Source organism: Mustela lutreola, chromosome 16 (genome assembly GCF_030435805.1).
Source record: "Mustela lutreola isolate mMusLut2 chromosome 16, mMusLut2.pri, whole genome shotgun sequence".
NCBI lineage: Eukaryota > Metazoa > Chordata > Mammalia > Carnivora > Mustelidae > Mustela > Mustela lutreola.
Window position 1 is genome coordinate 16,480,580 of NC_081305.1, and position 11,200 is coordinate 16,491,779.

General features: G+C 42.5%; 1 protein-coding gene across 2 annotated transcripts in view; it reads right to left on the reverse strand.

Annotated features, from left to right (window-relative positions):
* Positions 1 to 1,008, reverse strand: part of LOC131817926 (cytochrome b5 type B) — a 38,828-nt gene extending 37,820 nt beyond the window's left edge. The window contains exon 1 of one of the 2 annotated variants that reach the window (XM_059151826.1): positions 735 to 1,007. In XM_059151826.1, coding sequence (XP_059007809.1) covers positions 735 to 896 — 162 coding nt within the window. In that variant the 5' untranslated portion in view covers positions 897 to 1,007. Of the gene's footprint in view, positions 1 to 734 lie in introns of both variants that reach the window. The other variant, XM_059151827.1, reaches the window with a different exon arrangement.
* Positions 1,009 to 11,200: the final 10,192 nt, after the last annotated feature.

Consider the following 11,200-nt stretch of genomic DNA (forward strand, 5'->3'; position numbering starts at 1 on the left):
TTTTAATTGGGCACAATTTCTGTATGTAAAGTACACCTCACTATGCTTAGACAAAAGTCTATCTTGTTTCCTTAAATTAAAAAAAAATAAATAACAACACTCAATTGCACCATGGTTTCAAGAACTTTCACACTGAGATCTAATGCAACAGGTTTGAAGATTTAACAAAGAGGGTGAATCAAGGACTATAAAAGTTAACTCATGACCTTCTGGCCTCAAGGTCAACTCAAATTAATAGAAAATAAAGGTAGCATAATCAGAGGGTAAAAAATCTGTTTCTTCACAGGAAAACCTGAAATGAATTACTTCAGAGGGCGCAGTGGGAAGAGCACAGGTTCAGAGCCCTTGAAACATAAGAGTGGAATGGTTATAGGCTGTTAAGCGTGTGACCTTGAGAGTCCTCAGTCCCTGAGGCTCAGTTTCCCTTTCTGTAAAATGGGGATAATGACGTCTTAATGATCGCTTCAAAGTTTGACCTGGCAAACAGTTAAGTATTTAATATAAGAGATGCAATACATGGCATTATTGAAGGCTCCAGAATTTAGTGCTGGTTAGAAATGCATGCAGAACTAAGGCCCCTCTGTTCCCGTCTAGGGGAGCTGTGGTCCCTTCCGTTCGCCTTATCGCCCTCAGACGGGCTTCACTACCCTCCTACACACACCCTGCCACTTTTCCGGTCCGGACCACCCCTCACCCGTGCAGCTCCCAAGGGCCGCCCACCTCCCGGGCCCCACCTCGTTGAGGAAACGGGTGATATCGTAGACTCGCCCGTGGATCACCAGCCAGATCTCCTTCATGGAGTTGCGCTTCGCCACTTCCTCCAATCGATAATAGGTAACGGAGTTCTCGACCCCTTGCCTTTTCCCATCGCTGTCGCTTGCTTCCACAGTCGCCATTGGGCCTGAATTAGCTCTTCTCTACCACTAACCGGGTTTCCGAGGTTAACTTCCTCGAGGTGCACCTACTGTTCAGTCCTCCCCGGCTTCCGTAACTAAGGCCCTTACGGTCGTCGGAGGGATCCTGGCAACCGCCAATCACGCTTCCGAGTAGTTCCTGGTTCGTTTTTCTTCTTACCAATGAAATAACGGATTCAGATTTAAGTCCCGCCCCCCCCTTTCCGCCCAATCCTTGGGGCGTAGGCCTGGTTCGAGGTCCAACTAACCAATCAGGATCGTCTATCCCTCCAATCTCACCAACCAGGTACCGTGATTTTGGAAAAAGGCCTAATGGAGACGGGTTGACAGCGGTTACACAAGAGAGGTTTCCCTTTTACTTAGTGTAACGGCCTGCGGAGTCTTTGGAAGTGAGGGCCGAGTCTCCATTTTCCCGTTTCCCTTCTTTTCCCTTCCCTTCGCCGTGACCTCTCCGCGCGAAGCTTCTTTCCCCCACCTCACGTGCAGCCCGTATTCGAGCCCGGGTTTAAACCTTTTTTTTTTTTTTTTTTTTTTTTTTTTTGCAACCTTCAGGCTGTGACCGGACGACTCAAACGTCTAAGTCTCATTTTCCTCACCAGTATAATGGGCGAGATAACCTTGTTTGATCAATTAAATGAGAACGTGTATCTCCACAGCGCTAGGCACACAGTAATCAGGCACGAATGACAGTGGTGCTAAAAAAAAAGGGGGCGAGGGGGCAGGGTCCTAATTCGCCTAGGCCATTGACAGGTAGTTTCCCAAGTTTTTGCCACTACTTAGAATCTGATTCAGTTATATCTCAAAGTTGGGAAAGGGGGATCTGATTTTTGAACGAATTATTTGGTGATCAGAACAGAGCTATGCTATTCTCGTTTCTTAGTGTTCTAAAATAAAATTCACCTCAACTATTCCCATCTAGGGATCCCAGCATTTAGGGATTCCAAGCTTGGTTGATATGCAGTGTTGTAAGCTCCTCATTTTTAACTGCCATTACAACTGACAAATTGACATGTAATGCCCTTTTCATCCTGTCACTCTCCCAGACGCTCCACAATCCATCATCAACCCCTTTTACTAATATTTTCCACCATTCCTTTTATAATACTTGTGTACCAGCCACTGACTCCTAAACCTGCTGTTAATAAAACCACTTCTGTGATCATACCATACCAAGGACACCAACTCTCTTCCTTCCAGTGCCTACTCACTTTCAAGCTCATCCTGAAATTCTTTTTCAAAAACTCTGCTGGCATTCCAGCCTCCATGGTCCCATCCCCTACAGCACCTAAGCATATTACTATTTCAGGAAACCCCCTGTATCTGTAAATCTTAAGTTTCCATATCTTACCTCCCAATTGAGACTGAAAAATATGAGAGAAATCCCATATGATTCTTGGGATTTTCCACAAACTAGATTCAAAGACTTAAATTCATTTCAGAGATATTTACTGAACATTTCCTATGTCACAAGTACTGTGGTAGGCTTGGTGATAGAAAAGTAACATAAGAAATAAACGTTCTGAGGGCACCTCTGTCTGCCTTCAGCTCAGGTCATGATCTCAGGGTCCTGGGATCAAGCCCCACACGGAGCTCCCTGCTCAATGGGGAGCTTGCTTTTGCCTCTCCTCTGCCCCTCCCCCTGTCTCTCTCAAATAAATAAAATCTTAAAAGAAAGAAAGAAAGAAGCCTTCTAAACCAAAAACGTTTACATACATATACATTTAAATTCTAGAAATAGAGATTTGTTCCAAATGTAATGGGACACAGCTCTGAAAGCATACTCGTTAAATGAATAATTCACAATTAACCGCACCTGAGGAGGCTGTTTTAGAAATACAAACTCTAAAAAAAATACAGACTCTAGGGGCGCCTGCGTGGCTCTGTGGTTAAACAACTGCCTTCAGCTCAAGTCATCATCCCAGGGTCCTGGGATCAAGCCCAGCATCGGGCTCCCTGCTCAACGGGAAACCTGCTTCTCCCTCTCCTTCTGCCCCTGTGTTCCTTCTATCCCTGTGTCTCTCTCTGTCAAATAAATTAATAAAATCTTGGGCGCCTGAGTGGCTTACTGGGTTAAGCCTCTGCCTGCGGCTCAGGTCATGAGCTCAAGGTCTTGGGATCAAGCCCTGCTTTCGGCTCTCTGCTTAGCCAGGAGCCTGCTTCCCCCTCTCTCTGCCTGCCTCTCTGCCTACTTGTGATCTCTCTCCCTGTCAAATAAGTAAAATAAATAAATAAATAAATAAAAATCTTTAAATAAATAAATAAATCTTTACATACATATATACATACATACAGATTCTGGGCTGCTTAGGTGGCTCAATTAGTTAAGCAGCTGCCTTTGGCTCAGGTCATGATCCCAGGGTGCTGGCTGGGGAGGTGCAGGGGTGTGTGTGTGGCGGCAATTGGTGCTTCTCCCTCTCCCTCGCAACCCCTCCCCTGGCTTGTGATCTCTCTCTCTCCTCTCTCTCTCTCTCTCTCTCTCTCTCCCTCTCAAATAAATAAAGATCTTTAAAAGTACAGATTGCTTCTTGTCCAAACAGGGGAGTCTCTTCTTCATCTCAAAATCTTGGCTTGCCTCATTACTTACTCTGACCAACTGATTGTGGCAGAAGTGATGCTGCGCAAGTTGTGAAGTTTCATCTTCACAGGTAAGAACCTTCCCCCGAATGAGATCAAGATGCTGGAAATAAGCCTGGGATTAAAGACTAGCCATTTAAACTCTCAGCTGAGCCCACCCCTTCATCCACTTGTCAGCTCAGTGTGAACACTCAGGGAGCCCAGGCTTACTCAGCAAAACTGCCCAATCAGCCCACAGAATTGTGAAAAATAATAAAACATTGTTTTAACACAATTAAAAAAAACAAACATGCAGATTCCCAGCCCCACCTCCAGAAATGTAGGCCCAGTGGGTCTGGATGTAAAAGAAGCAGAAACGAACATTTTCAGCAAGTATCTGTGATGACTGATGCAAGTGATTTGTGTATAACTTCGGGAAACCCTGAATGTTTTCTGAAGCATATATGTCTTTATCTCACATGCAATAAATTAGTAAAGTTACACAGCATTTCCTTTACTATCTCCACCTTTCGGAAACTGGGCCCAATCGTGTTTTTAAAGACTCTAAGATTGTAGTATAAAAGAACTTGTCAACAAAGGGAAGGGTTAGAGAAATATATTTGGAGTACCATAATACCAAAAGCAGGTTTTCAGAGACTGGGAAGAGAAAAGTTGTTTGGGATTCCTTCAGTAACAGTAACATAAAACCCACAAGTTTCCTCAAAGGGATGGAGTCGGGGAAAGAGGGGAGCAGTATAGGCAAGAGTAGAGCCAAGTATCTCTTCAGAGGGGAAGGGCTACATAATGTAGGCAGGGAGATGGGACCTTCTGGGCCAGGACTCCCAGCTAGCAGACTACTTGAGACCGGTGCAGAGGCTGTCAGCTCTACAAAAGATCTTTTGGGAAGTGAGCAATGTGGCCTAAAGGCTGGAGAGCCCTTCCTGAGTGTTTTGAACTATGTAAAACTCCTGAGGAGGACAGGAACTGCTCCCATAAATGACTAAGACTGAATATGTCATCATCCTGGCAAGTGGAATTAGGATCACATTAAAGTGGTTTTTTAAGTAATATTTAAATTCCTTTTTTTAGAATTTCAAACAGGTACATTGAAAGAATAATACAGGGTGCCTGGGTGGTTCAGTGGATTAAAGCCTCTGCCTTTGGCTCAGGTCATGATACCGGGGTCCTGGGATCGAGTCCTGTATCGGCTCTCTGCTCGGCAGGGCCTTCCTCTCTCTCTGCCTGCCTCTCTGACTACTTGTCATCTCTGTCTGTCAAATAAATAAATAAAATCTTTTAAAAAAAAAAAGAAAGAGGGACGCCTGGGTGGCTCAGTTGGTTAAGCAGCTGCCTTCGGCTCAGGTCATGATCCCAGCGTCCTGGGATCGAGTCCCACATCGGGCTCCTTGTTCAGCAGGGAGCCTGCTTCTCCCTCTGCCTCTGCCTGCCATTCTGTCTGCCTGTGCTCACTCTCTCCCCCTCTCTCTCTCTGATAAATTAAAAAAAAAAAAAAAAAAAAAAAAAGAAAGAATAATACAATGAACTATCACTGTGTAAATAGCTATTAATGAGGATGGTTTCTACCCTGGATTGGTTCCCCTGGCTTCAGAACACCCACTTTTTTTTTCCCTTCTGATGTTTGTTTACTCTTTTTTTTTTTTTAAGATTTAATTTAATTTATTTATTTGACAGAGATCACAAGTGGGCAGAGAGGCAGGCAGAGAGAGAAGGGAAAGCAGACCCCCCGCTGAGCTAGAGCCTGATATGGGGCTCTATCCTAGGATCCTGAGATCATGACCCAAGCCAAAGGTGGAAGCTTTAACCCACTGAGCCACCCAGGTGCCCCTGATGTTTGTTTACTCTTAAAAGGTAATAAATAGGGGCGCCTAGGTGGCTCAGTGGGTTAAGCCTCTGCCTTCAGCTCAGGTCATGATCCCTGGGTCTTGGAATCGAGCCCCGCATCGGGCTCTCTGCTTAGCAGGGAGCATGCCTCCACCTCTCTCTCTGCCTGCCTCTCTGCCCACTTGTGATCTCTGTCTGTCAAATAAATAAATAAAATCTTTTAAAAAAAAAGGTAATAAATAGGGGTGCCTGGGTGGCTCAGTGGGTTAAGGCCTCTGTCTTCAGCTCAGGTCATGATCCCAGGGTCCTGGGACCGAGCCCCACATCAGGCTCTCTGCTCAGCGGGGAGCCTGCTTCCCTTCCTCTCTCTCTGCCTGCCTCTCTGCCTACTTGTGATCTCTGTCTGTCAAATAAATAAATAAAAATCTTTAAAAAAAAAAGGTAACGAATACATTCACATGTTTCAAAAAGAAAACATATGTGTGTATAAATATATATGTGTGTGTCTATATATACTATATATATATATATATTATATATTTATGTATTATTTTTGAGGGGCAAGAAAGAAAAATTTATTGAGCGATAGTAAAAAGCTCTGAGTGAAGGAGGGAACCCGAGAGGTTGCCCAATAAAACAAAACAGAGGCCTAAAATGAATTCAAGAAAAGAAGACATGTTAAAAAAAAGAAAGAAGGGTGGAGGGACGCCTGGGTGGCTCAGTTGGTTAGGCAGCTGCCTTTGGCTCAAGTCATGATCCCAGTGTCCTGGGATCGAGTCCCGCATCGGGCTCCTTGCTCGGCAGGGAGCCTGCTTCTCCCTCTGCCTCTGCCTGCCATTCTGTCTGCCTGTGCTCGCTCTCTCCTCCTCTCTCTCTGATAAATAAATAAAATCTTTAAAAAAAAAAAAAAAAAAGGAAAAAAGGGTGGAGTCTGGCTGGCTCAGTTGGTGGAGCATGCAACTCTTGATCTTGGGGTCTTGAGTTCGAATGCTATGTTGGGTGTAAAAGAATAGAAGACGTGGTAAAAATATTATCTCAAATCACTGAGGAAAGGGGGGGCCTTTTACAGTGTGGAAATAAAATAATAATGATTAAATAATGTTTTTCCAGATTTTTTTTTCTGGAAAAAAATAATCTGGCTACATTTCCATATACCAGAAGAAACCCCGCTTGACCAAAGATTTAAACATAAGAAATGAGTGGCTTGGGGCGCCTGGGTGGCTCAGTGGGTAAAGCTGCTGCCTTCGGCTCAGGTCATGATCTCATGGTCCTGGGATCGAGTCCCACATCAGGCTCTCAGCTCAGCAGGGAGCCTGCTTCCCTCTCCTCCTCTCTCTGCCTCCCTCTCTGCCTACTTGTGATCTCTGTCAAATAAATAAATAAAAGCTTAAAAAAAAAAAAAAAAGGAAAGAAATGGGTGGCTCAGTCGTTAAGCATCTGTCTTCACCTCAGGTCATGATCCCATCATCCTGTGTTGGAGCCCCAGGTCAGGATCCCTACTCCATTCCCCTCTGCCTGCCCCTCCTCCTGCTTGTGCTCCTGCTCTCTTGCTCTCTCTCTCTCTCTCTCCGTCAAATAAATATGTAAAAATCTTAAAACAAAACAAAACAAAAGACAAAAGAAATGGGGGAAAAGGGTATTATTCTATCCATTCAAAGCTCAAAAATGGGAAAGGCAAATACAACAACAAAAGTACAAATTACCAAAAAGAAGAGAAAACTGAGCATGAAGAAGAAAAACCTCCATGTTGCAAACAATACCATTAAAGATTGAAGAGACAAGCCACAGACTGGTAGAAAATATATGCAAATCACATATCAGATAAGGGATTTGTATCCAGAATACATAAAGATCTTTTACAATCAACAATACAAAGACGACCCAATTGAAAAATGCACAAAGGATCTGAATAGACATTTCGGCAAAGAAGCTCTACAAATAGCTAATAAGCATATGAAAGGATTCTCAATATCACTCAAACGCAACTCAAAAACCATGATGAGATTCTACCCAGTGGCCACAGTAAAAAAGACAGACAATAACAAGTGGTGGTTATTCTGAGAACCTGTAACACTCCCACGCTGCTAGGGTAAATGTAAAATGGAGGGTCCACTGTGGCAAACAATTCAGCAGCTCCTCACCAAGTTACACGGAGAGTTGCCATAGGATTTAGCAATTCCACTCCTATGTATATACCCAAGAAAAATTAAAAGTATGTTTCACACAAAAGCTTGCTTACAAATGTTAATAGCAGCACTGTTCAAAATGCCAAAAAGAGGAAACAACCCAAACGTCCATCAACTGATAAGTGGGTAAATAAAGTATGGTATGTCCTTGTTATTCAGCAGTAAAAACAACTTGCGGAAACATGGATGTATCTTGAAAACATCATGCTAAGTGAACGAAAACAAACACAACAAACCACAGACCGTATGATTTAATTTATGTGAAATCTCCAGGACAGGCATGTTTAGAGACACAGAACGTAGAGTTAGTGGTTGCACAGGGCTGAGAGGACTGGGGGGTTGGGGATGACTGCCAACAGGGTGGGGAGTAAAAATGTTCTAAAATTAGTTTGCATGGTGGTTAAACATCCCTGCGACTATACTAGAAGATAGTGAATTATACATTTTCAGTAGGTGAATTACACAGTATGTGAGTTATATCTCAATAAAGATATGGGTGGAAAAAACAGACAAAACTTAGAGACAATGTTAGAAGTCTGGATTAGTGGTTGAAAAGGGCAGGGACAGGGGAAAGCAGAAATATTTTTTAAAAATATATAAAAACTAGGGACGCCTGGGTGGCTCAGTTGGTTGAGCAGCTGCCTTCGGCTCAGGTCATGGTCCCAGCGTCCTGGGATCGAGTCCCGCATCGGGCTCCTTGCTCCGCAGGGAGCCTGCTTCTCCCTCTGACTCTGCCTGCCTCTCTGCCTGTGCTCGCTCTTGCTCTCTCTCTCTCTCTGACAAATAAATAAATAAAATCTTAAAAAAAAAAAAAAAATATATATATATATATATATATATATATATATATATAAACTAGAATAATTCCCAAACGTGGAATCAATGAAAGAATGGATGTAAAAAGACATTCAACCGTTGAAGTTTTTTGCATCGTAAGGTTCTTTTTGGTAAAGATAATCTAGTGCATAGACTGGATGATGTCACTGTTTTTACTTCAATCTACTGGACAAAAGGCCACTTTGAAAAATCATGTTTCCATAAACACAATTTCCTGTAGGCTGGTTTTGCCCCAGAAATTCTCCAATTGTCTTTGGTCAACGACCTTTATTCAGTCAGTAGAGGATAAGTAAGTAGCAAATCTCCTTGGCGATTAGACTAATGCTAATAAATTTTTGAAGTCAGCTTTATTAATCATCATCTACACATAGTTAAGTAGAAACTTTCTCATCTGTTGTGGCTGGATAGGTAAACAATGGCTATGGATTAAGCAATAAATTTTTAAGCTTATTTATTTAGGTAAGTAATCTCTACACCCAATGTGGGGCCCGAACTCACAACCCCAAGATCAAGAGTCTCATGCTCTTCCAACTGAGCCAGCCAGGCACCCCTAAGTGATAAATTAATAAGTTCAGATAAGGGGTAGTCGAAGGGGCAAGTCTTCAATTTTTTATGGCCCTAATACATTCACATGCCTCAAAACTCAAAAAACAAAAAAGAAAAGTTGGGGCACCGGGGGGGCTCAGTCGGTTAAATGTCTGCCTTCAGCTCAGGTCGTGGTCCCACACTTCTAGGATGGAGCCCTCAGTATGGCTCCCTGCTTCTCCCTCTCCTCCCTGCTTGTTCTCTTTCTCGTTATCTCCTTCTCTCTTTCTCAAATAAATAAATTTTAAAAATCAATTAAAAAAAGTAAACATCTCAATGAAAAGTCCTTGCCCACCCTTTCTACCCATGTTCCAACCTCTTTCACTCACCCACCCCAGATTATCACTTCATATTTTTTGTGTATCTCCTTCCTGAGTTTTTCTATGCAAATGCTAGTAAATATAAATATTTATGCTTAGCTTACTCACTTCTATATAAAAACTAGTGCAGTTCTATGTCTTGCTTTTTTTACTTAATGACAACTTGGAAATGTTTAGATAGTAATATGGAGAGAGCTTCCTCCTTTATTTTTACAGTTGGATAGTTTTCCATAGTTAATATTCATTGTTTGATATGAATGTTTCATAACTTAACTAGTCTCCGACTGGGAAATTTGGGTTTCCAGCCTTTTTAAATTGCAAACAATGCTACAGTAACCTTGGTCTTACATCATTATATACATGTAAAAGAAATGGGACTTCCAGGTCAAAAGCATATGCATTTGCAGGATTAGCAATGGACTGATTTATATTTTCACTGGTGATGCATGTAAATGACAACTTCCTCACAGCCCCACAGGGCATGTTATCAAAGTTTTTGAATTATACCAATGTGACATTTAAACTTTTTTTTTTTTTTTAAGATTTTATTTATTTGTCAGAGAGAGAGAGAGAGAGCGCAAGCACAGGCAGAGTCAGAGGGAGAAGCAGGCTCCCTGCGGAGTACAGAGCAAGGAGCCCGATGTGGGACTCGATCCCAGGACGCTGGGATCATGACCTGAGCCGAAGGCAGCTGCTTAACCGGCTGAGCCACCCAGGCATCCCCCAATGTGACATTTAAAAAATGCTATCATGGGGATACTTGGATAAGCGGGAGCCTGCTTTTCCCTCTCCCTCTGTGTGCGCGCTCTCTCTCTCTAATAAATAAATAATAAACAAACAAATAAATCTTTAAAAAATAAATAAATCTTTAAAAAATGCTATCACACTGTAGTTTTTATTTGTATTTCTCTTCCTATGGGTGAGATTGAACATCTACATAGTTAAGATTCAGAAAGGCATTTATCAACTTTCTATCTAGATCAACTCCTGAAAAACAATCCTAATAGCCAAGAATTTCTTTTGAGTTGAGATGATTTATTTTCTACATACCAGGCATGAGCTTGCCGTAGGGGATACTCCCTCTCCCTGGAATGGTTATCTGTCATCCCGACTTCACATTCATCTTTCACCTCTCTAATCTCAAGGTCACTGTCACCCCCTTGGTGAAATTTATGTGAGCCACCTCATCCTAAGTGGCTACCCATTCTAATACATCGTTCTGTTTTCCTTTTCTCCATAGAACTCATGGCTACACACATTTTTCTGATTGACATGTTGGTTGATTTATATGTCCACACCACTATAGCCCCAGTATCTTGGCACATAGTAGGTGTCTACTAACTATATGCCCACCTTCTGGAGTGAGGGAGAAGGGGTTAAGTTTCTAAACAGAGTTTCCTGAAACTGGAGTGCGGGAAAGAAATTTGGCCTTGCCACTGGATTAAGAATGCCTATGGGCAGCCCCTAACCCTGAACCTTTATTCTTAAAGCGTTTTAACTTCATACTAACTCTGAGCCGTGGACGTGAGACCCACCCATGGTTAAGAGTTCAGGTTAGGTTTGGGACACTGGGATATTTTCTTTTATCCATAATCACTGGATCAAGGCCTATAAATCAAATAGTTAAGACACAAAACACAAACAAGGTCGTAATTTGTTTCTTCCTGCCCTCTGTTTTTCTTGGCATGGAAAAACTCCAGCTTTTCCTGACTGGGGATGGGTAGTGACACTGGGGGGTGATTCATTAAAAGTGGCCTGAGTAACTGGCCTTTTATTTCTTCTCATTCTTTCCCTTTATTGTCCCAACTCATGTAAGGAAACACATTGAATAAAATAATTCTCCTACTGATAAAGAACTTTCCCTTGACTTTTTGTTCACTTGCAGTTACATGTTCCCAGAATCAAAATCTTGGTGCTAGGGAGGCTGAAGTGGCTAAGAGTGAATGTGATGTGTATTTCTGGT